This window comes from Caretta caretta, chromosome 6 (genome assembly GCF_965140235.1).
Source record: "Caretta caretta isolate rCarCar2 chromosome 6, rCarCar1.hap1, whole genome shotgun sequence".
Taxonomy (NCBI): Eukaryota; Metazoa; Chordata; order Testudines; family Cheloniidae; genus Caretta; species Caretta caretta.
This window is the reverse complement of record NC_134211.1, coordinates 55,809,180-55,826,673: the sequence shown is the minus strand read 5'-3', so window position 1 is coordinate 55,826,673 and position 17,494 is coordinate 55,809,180. Positions and strand designations below refer to the sequence as shown.

Genomic DNA, 17,494 nt, shown 5'->3' with positions numbered 1-17,494 from the left:
TCCTTGCTACTGCAGGTTCTGCCTGTCACCTGGCACCATCTTGCAGGTAGCCAGTTCAAGAGTCTCTACAGGCAGGGTGAGGGCAGGGTAGCTCAGCTCTGCTGTTCAGGCGTGGAAACAATCACCCTTGTCAAAAAAGAATCCTCTGAGAAATATCCCATGAAATAAAGGCAACAAATAAAGGGCTGGAGGACTTGAAAGGAAAGGAGGCTAAGGGGGTTTGGAACTGACCCCACGAAGCCAGGGCAATCCCTGCTACAGACAGATCCAGTATATATTGTCCTTGGGGTTGCATAACAGTGCTGTTTGTAAATCAAGGGCTGTTTGCTTTCAGCTGAGCTAAATATCTCCACTGAAAGCCCTGGATCCAACCCCTAGCTGCAGTTTATGTTATGCAGTCAAGGACGTTAGATCAAACCCAATGCTCTCCCATGTTGGTGTGTGTGGTTTTTTTCCCCTTCCCTCCTGTAGTCATTATTAGGGCCTGCAGGCCACAGCCTCTCCCCCTGACCCTGGGCCTAGTGAACAGGGAAAGAAGACGTAGGGGGTGAAGGCGGGGGGGGGGAGGGGAAGGCTTGGCAGATGACAGCTGACCACTTCTCCAAGCCATTGTTCTCAGGCTGCTCCACTGCCAGTTCCACAGAGGGAATTTGCGTGGCTCTGGGTTTGATGGGCAGAGCCCTTCCAATTCTGGCTCTTCTGCCTTGTCTCCCTTCCTTGCTTCCCTGGCCCTCCCTACTGCTACAAAAGTACTTGCATGGCCCTGTCACACATGCTTCTTTCCCCTTGAAGACTAACTGCTGGAGATTCAGGCTGCTGGCTTTATGAGTCTGGTGCATACAAATGCCTGGGCAGCTACGTGTTGCACCTGCATATATGTACCATCCCGTGCCCCACACACTGAAAGTGCCCCTCCCTCCTCCTCTATGGCATAGCTGCAAAGTAACAAGCACAGCAGAAGTCAGTGCTCCAACCACGCTGAGAATGGCATAGCCGCTGGCCTCTCCATCTGGGCTGTCAAGACACCCTGTCATTACCAGATGGGCCAGATTCACCTCTGCATCTGCAAGAGCAGCTGCGCCTTGGAGGACTTTGGCAGTACAACTGCCACCATCCCCAGGCAATTGCATTCAGGGAGGTCTGCTTCAAAATCCAGCCAGGATGCCATATGAGCTTTGTTAGCAGAGGGCACTTAGGGGAGGTGTTCAATTATTTTGGCTGCCCCGTTCCCCCCCACCACCACCACTCACACACTGGGGGTAGCATCAGCTGGTTCCAGATCTCCAGCTGGAGAAGGGAGGGATTTAGGCAGTTAATGCAGTGTGCCTCCATTCCTGGTGGACGTTCTGTGCCAATATAGAACTCCTTGTGCTTCTGGAACCTAAGGATTAAATCCAGGCCAGTGGCTTATTCATGGGAGAGAATAAAGTACAGGGCCAAATTCTCCTCTCAGTGAATGCAATGCAACGCATCAAAGTCAACAAAATTATCTCAGTGTCATGAAGAGGAGAATTTGTCATATATACAACACCATCCACTCTAAGATCTCAAAGCACTTTATAAACACAGAGAGTCATATTCTACAGTCATTAATCAACAGTTTTGCTCCATTAAGATGACCTGAATTGTTTAATCCCCCAAAATTATGATGCAGAGGAAACTCTTGTTGCCCGCTGTCACGGAGAGGTTTGCCTGTGCAGGGTAATTTGGGGGAGAAGCTGTTTCCTTAGATTACATCCTCTCTCTCTCTCATGTCATTTTTTCCCTCTGGGGTGATTCTCCTAGCAACACAGTTTACTGAAAACAGGGAGGGACAAATCTCAAACTGTTTGGAGCAAGCCGGGGTTCAGAACAGATGCTTCCCCAATTATTTGAGCCATTTAAGACTCTAAGACAGGGCAGAAGATCTCATGGGGAAAAACTTCCCTGCAAAATGTCCTTTTCTTAGACTTCTACTTATTAGATCAGCTAGAACTTGATAGTACTGGATCAACCAAAATAAGTAGACGTGGGGAGAATGAACTGAGATTCTTGGAACCCCCCAAAAGACAAGGCTTAGATCTACTAAATATCTATAGCCTGTCCTGCCCCTATTTCCTACTCCTGTCCTGCCACTTCCAAAATTCTGCCTGTGCATCTTTTCTTATGTTCCCCATGTGTCTCCTTCGTCCAGTTGTCTTTGTCCTTCCTTCACCTTTGGATGCATAGCGAGTGCCCTCCCGGTCACTTCCCAATCCCTCCTGGCAAACTGTTCCACCAGCTCTGCCCATGACAACAGCCACATTACACTCTCTGATTTTTCACCTGAATTGTGCCTATCTCCTTAGATCATGAGAATAGGAGGAGGGATTTTGTCTGTTTTCCTGTTGCAAATCCCCACATGTGCCCTCAAATATGTGCTTGTGATAAAACCCCATGTGCAATGAATGGGTTATAAGGGAGGTTGTAACCAGGCACAAGTGTCTGAAAAATGCAAGGGGGGTGGTTAAGGTGGTACTGGTACAAAGGGGGCTGAGCTAAGGGTAGTGGGTTGACAACTTGGCTGAACAGCATGGACAATGTCCTAATGGTGAAAGCCATTAGGACATTTAGAATTGTTGCCCAAGGATGCTTGCCTCATCCTTGCCTCAAGATGTTTCAAAGCTGGCTAGAGAATAGACTGTAGGGAACAATCTTGAATTGGTAAAGGGGTTATGGATGAGAAGACCTAATGCACAGTTTCCATCTTTAACTTCCCGGACTCTAATATATGGAATTCAAAATTAAACTTGAAAAGTTTGCCGATTCCACCCTCTCTTCTCTCATAGAATCATAGAAGATTAGGGTTGGAAGAGACCTCAGGAGGTCATTTAGTCCAACCCCCTGCTCAAAGCAGGACCATCCCAACTAAATCATCACAGCCAGAGCTTTGGTCAAGCCAGCCCTTGAAAACCTCTAAGGATAGAGATTCCACCACCTCCCTAGGTAACCCATTCCAGTGCTTCACCACCCTCCTCGTGAAATAGTGTTTCCTAATATCCAGCCTAGACCTCCTGCACTGCAACTTGAGACCATTGCTCCTTGTTCGGTCAGCTGCCACCACTGAGAACAGCTGGGCTCCATCCTCTTTGGAACCCCCCTTCAGGTAGTTGAAGGCTGCTATCAAATCTCCCCTCACTCTTCTCTTCTGCAGACTAAACAAGCCCAGTTCCCTCAGCCTCTCCTCGTAAGTCATGTGCCCCAGCCCCCTGATCATTTTTGTTGCCCTCCGCTGGACTCTTTCCTATTTGTCCACATCCCTTCTGTAGTGTGGGGCCCAAAACTGGATGCAGTACTCTAGATGTGGCCTCACCAGTGCCAGATAGAGGGAAATAATCACTTCCCTCGATCCCCTGGCAATGCGCCTACTAATGCAGCCCAATATGCCATTAGCCTTCTTGGCAACAAGGGCCCACTGCTGACTCATATCCAGCTTCTCATCCACTGTAATCCCCAGGTCCTTTTCCGCAGAACTGCCAGTCGGTCCCCAGCCGGTAGCGGTTCAGTTCAGCTTTCCCCTTTATTCTGCTACAGTCACTGATTAGCAAAGTTAGGCGTGAAGTAATGGGAGTAATCTGGCTGAAGAGCTGTGATTCTTAACCACATCACGCTCCGCTGTACTCAGTCTTTGCCAAATGTGCTTTGGGAAACCCTTACATGCCACAGGCCTGCAAAATCCACGAACAGTACAGGTTAGGGCAGCCCACAGTGTGACTAACAGAGTTCTACAGTGTGCACACACACCCTGTGTTCAACACAAGGGGTCATCCCAGATCCCAGAATGCAATGCTCCACCTTGACTTGAGTAGCCAGGCCACTTGGAGCACTGTATGCTGGGAACTATAGTTGCCTGGAGATGTCGGTCCCTATTGAAGAGAGGAGTAGCAAAGTCTGCTCCATTCTATGCAGATTAGGCATGGCCTTTGGGCTCATAGCACAATGCTGAGCCAAGTGTGGACATCTCTGGTTTAGGACCCGGCTAGGGCAACCCAAATTAACCCATAGACGGGACTGTGGGGAGGAGGTAGGTACACACCAGACTGGCACTGCTCAGACATTCGTGCAACAGCACAAGTGGTACGGCAGGGCGGAGCGAGCAAGCTGATAGCCACATACTCACCCAGTCACCTGGAGTCCTGACAAGTCTGACCCTATCTTAGATTGGGCTTAAAACCCAGCTGTTCCAGAGCGGGAGCTGAGTTCCGCTCAAAGCAGTGACATGGCAACACAAATCAGCTGTGGCTAAATGAACCAATAAGACATGGCAAGGTGTAATGTAGTGTGTATGAATTCACACCTAGTATGTCGAGGGAGGGCCGTCAGTGCAACCAGGCTGGATTTATACCCCACCCTTCCTACCCTTGCAGGTGGGGGCTAGTTGCTTTGGAATGAAATGTTAGTTTGGAGAAATATATATATAATGACTCTGTTGATGAGAGCAATAAGAGATTTATTATTATTCTTTCTTACATGCATATGATCTATTATTTTACAGAGCCCCCTCAAGTGTGTCTAGCATGTTCTGGTCAATTATAAAATGAGAGCTACCTGCCCTATATTGTACATGCTGTAGTCTATTTAATAAATCATCTAGCAATTCCATAGCACATTGTGTGTTCACAGTTCTTTACAACTATTCACTGATTAATCCTCAAACATTTAAACAGGTGTGCACTGTAGGGTTCCCATTTTATAGATGGGGACTGCGAGCCATGGAGAGAGGTTAAATGAGTTGTCCATGGTTCCAGAGGCAGTTGCAAGTGGAGCTGGGATTAGCAAATGGGACTTCCTAATTCCCATTATTTAACCATGGTGACGTCCATCCCATAGGATCCCAAAGCCATTACCTGTATAAAGATCACCTCACCCACCACTGAAAGTCAGCCACCTCTGGCATGGAACATGGTAGCTGTTTAACAGCTGACAGGGACTTACATTACAGTTGGGGAAAGAAAGTAAAGGAACAATTCATGTCCAGTTAAAAGATTGTCAATAAGATTCTTCCCTTTATCATTGCATTTAAAGAAATAAAACATAATTTTTCTTTTATGTACATAGCTCTAGGTATGTTTTTAAAGAAGCCTCAAAGAGGTTCTAGCCTTCAGGACAGGGGTTGAGAGAGAAATTAACACACATTACCAATAAAATTATTAACCTCTTTCTTCACTCTACTATTTTTATATGTCACTAGGTTAATTATTAATTACGGGGGACAGTCTGATGGGAAGCAGCAAGTGGATTCCCTTTGTTTCTCTGCGGCTGGAAACTGAATTGGGGTGTTGTTGTTTTTCTGTTCTATTACCTTATCACTTTCTTCAGTGATTGCTATCATTTTCTTCTTCCTCCTCTCTTCCAAAAATTGTTGAAGCCCTAACAAAACATAGTGGGCCTGGTTCCCCTCTCATTTTCACTGGTGTAAATCAGAGTAATTCTCCTGATGCCAGTGACGCTATATGAGTGTACATGACGGGGGAACAGGGCCTATTGAACATAATATGTGGCTACCATTTGCAGTTGTTTTTCTAGCAACCTGTATTCAACAGGAGAAGACGCATGGTCCAGAAGTTAGGCTGCTGACCTGGGATGTCCAGGTTCAGTCCCTTGCTCTGCTATTGATTTCCTACATGGCCTTGCTCAAATCTCTCTGCCTTCCTATGCTTCAGTTCCCCCTGTGTAGAATGGAACAATGGGAGGGGGGGTGCTGTGAGGGTGAATACACTAAAGACTGTGAGGTGCTCAGCTAACATGGTAATGGCCGTATATGCACCGTAGAGAGATTTAGTTCAGATGACCTATTCCCATAGGAGGGAGCAGATTGCACTCATCTGAACTGGAAATGATAGCCACTCCATACGCTGTTACCCCTTTTGGTACACAGGAGTCTATGATGGACGTGCAGGTCTATGGAGGGTGATATTGCTTTGATCAGCCTTCACTGGCATAATAAACATCATCTGAAATTTAAAAATACAATTAGAGTCAAATTTGACCCCCACAGACCAGATACTGAGAGCCCCCAAAACCCTGGGAAAGTTCCATCCTGAAGTCGAGCTCTAGTGACAGTCAGTCCTCGGGAAATCAGCAAAGGCAAGGAGGTTTGGGTTGGTTTGGTGCTCAATCTGTGTAAATCTCAGCAATTTCCCTTTGTAGACAGCTGCAGGAACCTGCCTCTGTTTCCACTCTATGGTGTGGGCTTCACCAGGCCTCCCACATTTGGCTGTGAGTTTCACATTGAAACGGGCCTTCAAAACTCCAACCAGAACTGGGTGGGAGAGGCCCAGTTTGGCTCCATTCTTTCCAGGGACATTCTGAGCAGGTGGAATCCTCACCCCTCCTCCTCCCTATGGAGTCCCTATGGATGCTTCGGTCTGCTTCTGCACGCTGGTGGCATCTGTCTCAATTTCTGCCATGGGTTTCATCTGAGGCATTATTACCAGACTCGCAAAATTCCAACTGAATATAAATTAAGATGTTGTTAATCTTCCCTTATGCCATAAAAAGAGTCCCCCTCTCTCTCCCGCTCTTCCCATTCATCTCCCAGCCCTCTCATGTTCTAGCTCTAATCCAAGCCCCACAGCCCTGTTTCTCTCCTCATGTCCCTCTCCTTTCTCAGGGCCCCATTCTCCCGTTGGCCTCTGTTCCTTCCCTCACCCCATCTCTAACACTCCCTCCTTCCTCCTCACCCATCTGACCCTTGCTCTCTCTGTTAGTTTTTCTTTTCCCTACTGGAGTGACTCCTGTTCAAACTGATTCATTTGTCCTGGGCTTTACATTCTTTTCTTTCTCTCTCTCCCTCTATCCCTGTTTCCCCCTCTCTCCCGTACAAACAGGGAAAGAGAGCTCCTTGGGAGAGGCTGAGTTACAGCCAAGCTCTGACCCTGCGGGAATGGACGGCAGCTACCTCAGTGTGAAGGAAGCCGGGGTGAAGGTGCCCCAGGACAGGGCCAGCACTGACCTCCCCAGCCCCATGGACAAGGCTGACTCGGAGAGCAACAAGGGCAAGAAGCGGCGGAACCGCACCACCTTCACCAGCTACCAGCTGGAGGAGCTGGAGAAAGTCTTCCAGAAGACCCACTACCCAGACGTCTATGCCAGGGAGCAGCTAGCCATGAGGACCGATCTCACTGAGGCCCGAGTACAGGTAATGGGGGAAGCTTTGGGGTGGATGGGAGCAGTGGGGTTTTCAGTGTGTGAATGAAGAATATTCCAGGCAGCAAGATAATGAGTCTTATAATTCACTGGGACTTAACAGATCTGGAATATGGCTCTGTATTACAATGTTACATCTTAGCTGAGGTTGCCTAGAACTTCACCCCTAATTCCACTTAAACTTACAGCCTACAGGGCTGTACCCAAAGTCCATGCCACAGACTCATGCTCTTCTCTTAGGCAATGGGCATCAATAGACCAAGATACAGGGAACCTTATTTCTGCCTGGTGTTAGTGCAGACTTTTTTGTTTTGGATTAGTATCCTTTGAGATTCACAGAGGAGCATGCTGTTCCTTGAGTTAATGGAGCAGTTTCGCAAGCAACAAGGCAGCAGGTAGTCTTCAGCGATAGTTACTCCAGCAAGGCTCTCATGTAAATTATTTTGCTCCAAAAGAATCAGATGGGGACACCGGCTCAGTAGCCACGGTGGCGCCAACCTTTCTCATGCTATATCCCATTGCTGGCAAGGTGGGGGAGGCAGAGGTCATCATGACCTGCCAGGCCAGGGATGCAGAGACAGAGAATGCAGAGACACAATTGAAATGGGTTTTGCTGCCTGGTTGGCCGAGCAGGCTCAGAGACAAAGCAGGAAGCCTATTGTTTGGGGGCAAAAAGGTATGGCTGCCACCTCCAAAAGAACAGGGGAGTCCAACAACAACCCCAGGCTGCAAAGTTGCCAGGTCTCACACAGTTGTAAGCTGAGGCTTCATCAGGGCTTGCATAGACGAGATCCCAGGAAGTGGCTATTGATAGTATTTCTTGGAGACACATCGCAAATGCTGATGGTTTGTCCTGGAGGTCCGGGTACAATCTCAGGTTTACTGATCACACGCTGCACAGACTGACTTCTTTTGCTCAGGAGCGGCAATCCTATGGTAGTGGGAGGGGGGACTCTCCTTTTCATGCTCAGCCCAGAGCCTCTGGTTCATGTATCTTAGCTTCTCCAGAGGTACTCCAGGGGGTGTAGAGGAGAGGATTTGGTACCTGATCTTCCATGGCCTTGCATGTTTCATCATCGTTCACACCTGTGCACAGTGAATGATAGTACTGTACACTTTGCCCTAGTAGTGGCAATGACAACACAGAGTGCAAGGCTGCAGTGAGTTGGGCCCTGTGCATGTTTGAGGGAATGAATGATCTTCCCCTCTAGAGTTTGGCCTGTAGACAGGTTAGGGGGCCTACCACTGCTGTTAACTAATGGAGCACTCCCTCACCTCTACAGTGACAGAAGCTTGTATTCTGGAGCCAAAGGACCGGGGTTCTAGGCCTGGCTCATGTGTGAGAGACTTAGCTAATATTTGTGTCTGTTGTCTGCAGACCTGGGTTTTGTTAAAATGGAGTGACCAGATTGTTAATCGTACACTCCAAAGCCGACCAGCTTTGCCCTGCTGCTGCCCCTCCACTTAAGACCTGTGCCAGAGAAAGGTGGCCTACAGAACTGAGGGTGACAGAAACTGTCCTGAGAATGGGCAGGGATCTGTGGAGATGGAGGAAGTGGCCAAGGTCACTGGAGTCCTTTACCTAAGGAAGCTCAAGCTGCAAGAAACAAGAGAAAACCTAGTGTTAGAACACACAGCAAGTTACCTGAGTCCCCACCATGGTATTTTTTTCACCTGCCAAATGGTGGCAACATACTTGAATGGATTTCACCTGCCACATGAGCCCCCTTTCCTGGTGGCTACCAATCACCATAGCTCCATTGACTTTGATGGAAGTTTGCTGCCTGAGGCTCTAACCTGTAGTGTGTGACTGCGTGGCTGGCCCATAACCGAACCTGAGACTCCAACAGGGAACTTTATGGTCCCTAAGGAGCAGATATTGTAATAGGTGAACCAAAAGCCAGACCTTTCTTCTTCCTAGCCTGATGGGGAGGAGATGAGGTGGTCTGTGCTGTGACTTGCCTCAGTAAAAGCCTGGCCTGGTCCTGGAACTGCCTTCCCTCTGGCCAAGCTGGTCTCCCTCCAGAACTAAACAGTCCCCAAAGCACCAGGTTGTAGCAGAGACAGAGCCCAGACAGACAAGTCACTGGTCTGGTTCTTTCCAGACCTCTCCCCAGCTCACACTTTGCGAGTGAAATACCCGACTGGGAGCCAGGCACCTGGAGAAGAACTCACCCCAGCAGCAGGCCCGGCACAGTGGGCTCTGTCTGCGGAGCTCTGGAATGGAGTGTCTTTGGAAATCATTCCACAGCTTGGCCCCTTTCCAGACACTGAAGAGGCCACTTTTCTGCCTGCTTTGGATTCTAATCTCCACAGCTGGTGTCTACAGGCAATAAAGCTGAGTTTCCCCTGAGGTGCAGCGTGCTGTTCGTTTTCTCACTCCGCACCTGCAGATGCCCCTGAACCTTATTTAAAGGAGCCAGCTAGCTGAGATATCGCATGGTCCAAACTGCAGCGACCTTAGCAGTCAACAATCCCAATGTGCTGCAAGGTTGCTGCAGTGACAGGGGCACCTTTACAAAAGTAAGCACTCAACAAACTTCTCCTTCCTTTACATGCTACATGTAAACAAAGGCGGGAAGGCATCAACCTCCAGCATAGCTTTCCCCCCTTCAATTATTCTGGGCCATGGAGGTCCTCCTGGAGTCAGAAGGAAGTTACAGAATTATAGAACCACAGAAGCTAAAGTCTCTGGGCCCTCTTGGAAATACCCAAATACCCAAATACCCATACCATGCTTGGTAACAAACTTAGAAACAGAGGCAGCAGGGGAAGGAAAGGCGGGGCTAGGACAGGGATGATGGGTCAGGCACAAAAGGCTGCTCCCCCAAAGAGGGCCACTGGCCATGTCTATGCATTTCCTTCTGCTCCCCCTCTCCCATAAGTGGGTGGTGAGCCCCCCTGAGCAGCACTGCAGCTTGGCGTGTGTCTATCACAAATAACCTACCACTGAAACCAGTACGGTGTAAGAGGCTGAGACAAATCTGTTGAACCTAGTGGATCAATGCAACTAGGTTACCAACTCTCCCTCCAAGCCCAGGATCCCTGCCTTGCTTCCTCCCTCAGGTCCCCACTCCTGGAGTCCCACCTACTTTTCCTTATATGGATCTGGTCTGGTTCTTTGGTGTGAGAGCTGCAGAAGGCTATGTGACCAGGGACAGGATCCCAAGGGGGCTCTTTGAGGTTTGATTGATCCCACATATATTGAGAAATATATAACCCAACTGCATGACCCTCCACCACACCCCCATAAAACACACACACGTGCACAGCTCCTTCCTTGTGCACATGTGCTCACATCTTCTGTCAGACACCCATCCCTATACATAAATGCACACACAGACATCATTGCACCCCCCCACCCATCTGATGCATGCACACACACCATTGCGAAGTCTCCATCCCTGCATATGCACATGCACACACAAAGAGGAACACACTTGTATACACACATGTACCACTGCGCCTCCCACTCCCCAAGCATACCCATACAATTGCTTATATGCAGCCCCTCCCAACCTCCATTCAGTGCACCCCAGCTCAATACCAGCACATGAGCATACCTCTCACTGGCTGCAAGTTTCTCTTTAGCAGACAGTAGCTGTGATTCAGGTTTGCCACCTCCGTATGGGGTCAGCGCCAGGGAATGTCACCCCACTGCCCCTCCCCAGGGCAGGCCTCCTTATTGCAGGGCTGTTAATGAAAATCTTTTCAGTGTTGACCCTGTGATGCGGCAAGGGCTTGAAAGCAAGGGGGAAATGTCAAACTCTGCTGTAGCAAAAATCACTGCCTTGATAAAAAAAGCAAAGCAAAGCAAGAAGTAATATATCTTGATCCCTTTTCCCCCATAAAACCCTGGGAGGCTGGTGGAAAGAGCGGAAAGACTGAGCTAAGCCTGCAGGAAATTAAACATGAAATGAAAACAAGCTCAAGTTATTCAATTCTCTCATCCCAGGCTCCAATTTCCCATTCCAGGCCACTGATAAAATGGTGTCCAGTTTCAGTGCTTAAGGATGAATTCTGGCTCTGTTCTTGCAGGCTGGAAAGTGAAGGGCTTGTGGCCCTCACCAAGGGAAGGGGAGACAGCCTGGCCTTGAAAAGGGAGGAGCTGAGACAGACAGACACTGACAGACTGTGAGCCTGAGCGTGAGAGAGAAAAGGGCAGCGAGAGAGGAAGAGAAAGAGACAGACCGTGAGAAAGAGAAAGATAGACAAGAGGCAGAGACCATGAGAGAGAGCTTGTGAGGGATTGCAACAGAGAAACAGCTGGAGCTGGACAGTGACAGAGGCAGAGAAATGCAGCCACAGACAGGGAGCCAGAAACCCAAAGAGCTTCCCCTAGAGCTGAGCCCAGCCCCAGCCTCAGCCCCAACCCCTGCTCCCTGAAAGTTGAAGCGTGTGGGGGTTGGCTCTGAAATCCAGATCTCAGTTCTGCAGAATGAGCCCCTCTTTCCTTTAACTATACTGAGCTCCTCACCCCCTCTCCCCCATCACTTCTGTTTGCATCAGAAGCATAGGGGGATGTAAGCATGGGAGTGGGGTGTTCAGAATACCCAGCTGAGCATTGTGAGGAGGAGGAACATTTTCCCACTGTGTGAGAACAGGCAGCACCAGCTGAATGGGGGGACTGTAGAGGGGGTGGAGAGGAGGAAGTTACTGACCTTTTTGTTACAAACTATTCCCTGCCTCCCCTACCCCCAATATCTATCCATGTATATGGATCGATGTACCACTATAAGGCTAGATGTGTATGGAGACATAGACCATTTATTCTAGTCTATAGATTTTACAGGACTGATTTGTTCCTGTGCTAGATCACAGCTTATCAACATGCAGCCTGCAGGTGAAGAACACGCTACACTACACTGCTACTATTAGCATAGAGCTGCAGACCACGGTCCTAGTGGATAGGCCACATTGCATGCTGGGACCTGTAGTCTCCTCACTATTAAAGGTGCCCCGCTAAGAAAAGTACATTGGGTTTGTACCATTTTCTGTTTCTTTCAAATTCGCTGAGAAGGCCTGGAAAGGTTTGTTTTCTTTCCTTGCTTAGAGCGTTATATTATATGTCTTATCTGCCCTGTTTTTCCTGGAAGACTCCATGGAAGACTGGAGGCCTAACAGGTTTATAAGAACAAAGCTACAAAGCAACTAAAACATGACAGAGCAAAGGGACTGGGATTGTTTAAAGCATTTGAGTTTTGTTAACACTAGTTGAAGCTGACTGCCTGAATAAACAGCGGGGAGGAAAGCTCGGTGTTAAAAATAAAACACTTCCCCCACCCACCCACCCACATAGGGCTCAGAAAACTCCCACTTCATAAGTGAGACCTTCATCCAGAGTTTTGCTGGAGGTTTCCCTGAAGAGACCTAAGGTCTCTGGTATTTCAAGACCCAAAACAACAAAAGAGAGCCCTGTGCACTGTTTTTTATTCCTTTGACGTTTTCCTGTAAAGCTGAAGGGTGCCGCAGCATGCTCAGTTTCATACAGATTAGCAGCCAGACGCTGTCCTAGGCTCTGGCAGTGTAAAGGAGACCTAAAGTCAGAATATCAGGACACTTAAGGATTTCCCTTGCCTGGGGAAGTCCCGGGTAGCATAGAGTTGCCAGAATGGGACGCACTCTGTTGTGACTCAGTGGGGCGCTCAGGTGTGGGATGGGGGATGTGCACTTTGCATGAGACAGTCATATGTGTTTATCATGCTCAGAGATGGGCACATGTGTGTGGCATATGTTCTCACCAGCCTTGTGTGCAGTGCACAGCACACCCCCTAGCTGCTACCCATCTTCTATGCACAGCATGGTCTCCCCAGCATAGGGAGTAGCAGGGTCACCACCACTGACTGCATCTGCAGATCAAAGCTCTATGGAGCTGGCCAGCACTGGGACTGGCCTCCAGCTGGGCTGCTTGGAGGCGGGGCCAGTGCTAGCAGAAAGCAGACAGATGCCTGGGGCCCCAAACCTGTTCCACTGGGATATTATTCAAATGCAGCATTCTCGCTATATTTCGGAGCCCCCTTTGATTTCATTACTTCCCGGAAACCTCCTACCTTTGGAGGGGGAAGGGGGTTGCTAATTGCTGCACAGGATGCAGGCTATCCCTAAATGGGAAGCTGTCCGCTGACAGGGCTGCCGCTAGCAGGCTCCATTGCAGATGCCACTGCATGTATGTGAGTGATCTCCTTGCTGTCCCACTGACAGGTTCTAACCCATCCCCAGACCACATGGCGAGGCGATCGGCTCATAAGCAACAGAGCTGGTTCTCTCCCCCGAGCCTGCCTTTGACTTGACTGAACAGTCAGCGCTAAATGCTCCCTGAGCTGCCATGTAGCTCCTGGCAGCTCCTTTCATGCGCCAGCCTGACCTGGGCTTTCCTGCCCCTAGTGACTGCATGCATCTGTCAGAGCCCTTCAAAGCAGCTCTTGATGGATGCGTTTCACTGACTCACAGCTTCAGGAGGCTTTGAACACACAGGAACGGGCTTTACAGGTGTAAAACATGAGTGACTCCATTGAAGTTGTGGTGGATAATCAGCTGAACGGGAGCTCCCAGTGCAATGCTGTGGCCAAATGGGTTAATGTGATCCTTGGCTACCCACACAGAGGAATCTCAAATTGGAGTAGAGAGGTTATTTTACCTCTGTGACCACTGCTGGAATATTGTGTCCCATTCTGGTGTCTGCAAGTCAAGAAGACAATTGATATATTGAAGAGGGTTCAGAGGAGAGCCATGAGAATGATTAAGGGATCAGAAAACCTGCCTGGTGCTGATAGACTCAAAGAACTCAACCTATTTTGCTTAACAAAGAGAGGGTTAAGGGGTGGCATGATCACATATCTACATGGGGAACAAATATTTGATAATCGGCTGTTCAATCTTCAGTCATGCAAAGAAAGGTGTAACATGAGCCAATGGCTGGAAGTTAAAGCTAGACAAATTCAGACTGGATATAAAGTGATAATTTCTAAATTTTTAACAGTGAGAGTAATGAGCCATTGGAACAATTGATCAAGGGCTGTGTTGGATTCTCCGTCACTGACCTTTTGTATGTCAGGATTGACTGTTTTTCTAAAATCTCTGCTCTAGGAATTAGTGTGGGGAAGTTCAATGGCCTCTATCATACAGGAGGTCAGAACAGATGAGCAAAATGGTCCCTTCTGGCCTTGGGATCTATGAAGTCAGTGCAGTTACATTGATGTGCAGTCAGAAAAAGTCAGATCAGAATCGGGGTCTGAGGTTTCCCACTGCTGAGACAAGACCTGAACAACTAGATTTCAGCTAAGTAGTTATTAAACCTCCATAAACAGCTGTAAAATAAGGGATGTGTGATAATAATACTGACTGAGCACTTTTAAGCATGAAGCAAGTGCCCACTACATTTCATGGAGCTTTACAAATGAGAAAACTAAGGCAGAGAGATTAGTGAGTTACCCAAGACCCTAGAGTTACCCATTGTCAGAGCCGGGATTAAAACTCACGATCTTCTGGGTCCCAGATCTATACTCGGAACTTGGCACCAACAAACAGTCTACTTATTGAAGATCTTCATTTGATCCCCATTGCTGATCCTTTGATCCAGAGGGTGACAATTCAGCTCAGCTGAAGGAGCTATCAGGGCAGGAATAGGAAAGCAGACACAGTCCAGTAACGTTCATGTTCACTCCCAGGATCTCCAAATCAGGGAGGGTTTGGTTAGGGCTTTGCTGAGATCATGGGCAAAAACATCAGTTGGCCCAACTGAGGCTTGTTAGAAGTTGCCCAACACAGCCCCAATGCAGAGCGTCTCGTGTGGCAGGCAGTGGGGTGCAGTATGGAAGAAGCTGGCATTACCGCTACCTGATCAGTAGCTAAGTACATGAACTGACAGAGGCTGCACTAGCTACAGGCAAACAAGGAAGATGCTAGGGTGACAGATTTGGCCCAAGCACCCCCGATGGAGGAGTAGCTGAGCCAAACCTGAGTGGCACTGTGACCCCCATACACCAGGTTATTACACCATTCCCTTAAATTTGGTCCAGCTGCCCTTCCATCATGACAGAGGGGCAGCTGGGACAAATTGGAGTGGCATGGCAGGGGGAACCCTGAAGTGTTGTGTAGGGGGCAGACTGCCAGGAGGGGCCTCTGTGAATTGAGACTCCAGGGCTGTTGAGCTCTTACGTACTTTTATACAGCACCTCTCACCTAATAGGAATGAATTAATATACACAGCAACCAGGAGAGGTGGGTCAGGATTATCATCTTTATAGAGAGGGGATAGGACATGCCCAAGGTCACAGAGAGTCAGTAGCAGAGCTAGGACTGGAATCCAAGTTTCGTCACTCCTGGATCAGCATAATTTCCATTGGATCTCTCTGCCCTACTGTAAAAATAATACCAGGTTTATACATGAGACAACTATGCTTTTCCTTTCATTCAAGGAATTTTTTCAGTGGATTTCTATGGCTCACACAGGAATCCCTTACATCAGAAAGATCCAACAATGGAAAAACCCAGATCTCAGCTCTGTAAATGTAGAGGAGATTCTCTTCCCTCGTGAACTAGGAAGTGTTTCCTACTTCCCTTCATCTTAGGAGGAAGCTCAGTTCTCAAGGACTGGGATCCTCGAGGAAGAGGGAAGTTTCCATCTATTTTTTGTGAAAACAATTTGTTGGGGGATTTACAATTTCCCCAGAGTGTCAGAAAGTGGGATCAGCAGCCATGGGACACCTGGAATGAAACTGAACAGAAAGTGAAAATGACAGGGCTAGTGTCTTTCTCTGAGCTGATGAAGGTGCTGAAAGAAACCACACCGGATTATTGATACAAAGAAAAAAACAGATTTTAAAATTCTTTCCAGTTGACTAATCTCTGGGCGGGGACTTATCAGTGATGCAGGGACATTCGTCTCAACAGCATCTCTTTTACTTTAGCAGGTAAGAAATTGCATCTAGCCAAAAATAAACAAGAGACTCTGATTCACCGAATTCTAGGGCAAGCAGTAAGTGGGGTGCCCCATTGCCTTAGATGGGAGCTCAAGTGGGTGACTAGATATCTAGAACTGGGATTTGGGGCCCACTTCCATTGTATTGAAATCAACGGAAGTTAGGAACCTAAATACCTTTGAGGATTTGGGCCTTTGTGCAACTGCGTGTGGGCGCTTGGCATCATGTTGACATGCCTACAATCGAAAATTGTCCCTTGCCCCCAGTTAGGTTTGGGACTTCTATTGCAAAGCACTCTGGGTACAGCACAAGAGGTGTTATCTGCCAAAAGTCTCCCCAGGCTGGTGTTCTGGGAGCTCTACCCCCCACTCTCTCTGGAGGTGCTTTGAGCTCACTCCTTGCTCCCATCCTCTCTGATCTCTGCCGTCTGTGCTTGTCCCCTCAGGTTTGGTTTCAGAACCGACGGGCAAAATGGAGGAAGCGAGAGCGCTTTGGTCAGATGCAGCAGGTTCGCACCCACTTCTCAACGGCCTATGAGCTGCCCCTCCTAACCAGAGCAGAGAACTACGCCCAGGTGAGTGTCCCCTGCCCTGTCCCACTCCAGCCTCTTGACTGCCCTGTTCAACTTCTTTCAGTCTCCCCCTCCCTAACCCTGAGGCTATCCATCATTGTGATGCACTGGGGCAATGCTGGCCCCGCTGGGAGGTAGTGGGCCGAGACCAGAGTCACTTCTAGTGTCTGGGCAACAGATGTCTGACACAACATTCACTCATAGTCCCTTGTGCTTCCCACAATAAGTCGGCCCTTCTGCTGAAAGACAAACTGTACTGACCCTGTGAGCATCTCAGGCACAGTCTGGGGTAGCACAGTGTGGAGCTATACATCATCCTCTTTCAGACTTACCTCTGCGGTGCTGCCTACAAAACACTGGCAGCTGATGACTGCTATGCAAGTGGTGCAGTGAAGCCACTGTCTACTGGGCTAATTTTGCTCCTCTTGCTGTTAACTTGTACTTCCCACTGCCCCCTTCATTTGTCTTCCCTGTTGGCTTCTCATGTCCTGTCAGAAACCTAGATTGCAAGCTCTCTGGGGCAGGTGTTTGTACAGCACCTAGCACTGTCAGTTCCTGATCCTGGATTCTACCCCAAAGTGCTGCCGTAATGCAAATCAATACATAGATAATAATTATCATTACACAGCTCTCCCCAGCTCTTAAGAGTGGGCAGATTGATCTAGATTTCCCATGCCCTAATATAGGGCTGTCCTTTTCAGCCTCCCCTAGGGGCGACACCAAGACCAACCCAACACCAAGCAGCACGGACAATGATTCATTGGCCACACTACATTCATTCCAATTCTGTTCTATTCAGTTCTTAAATTATATTCTGTTCTGATCCCTGGATATT

The 17,494-nt window shown here is 48.5% G+C and overlaps 1 protein-coding gene across 1 annotated transcript in view; it reads left to right on the top strand.

Moving 5' to 3' along the window:
* Positions 1 to 17,494, top strand: part of ALX4 (ALX homeobox 4) — a 63,810-nt gene that overhangs the window by 37,617 nt on the left and 8,699 nt on the right. The window contains exons 2-3 of the mRNA XM_048855228.2: positions 6,849 to 7,159; positions 16,534 to 16,662. Of these exons, the coding sequence (XP_048711185.1) occupies positions 6,849 to 7,159; positions 16,534 to 16,662 (440 nt within the window). The remainder of the gene's footprint in view (positions 1 to 6,848; positions 7,160 to 16,533; positions 16,663 to 17,494) is intronic.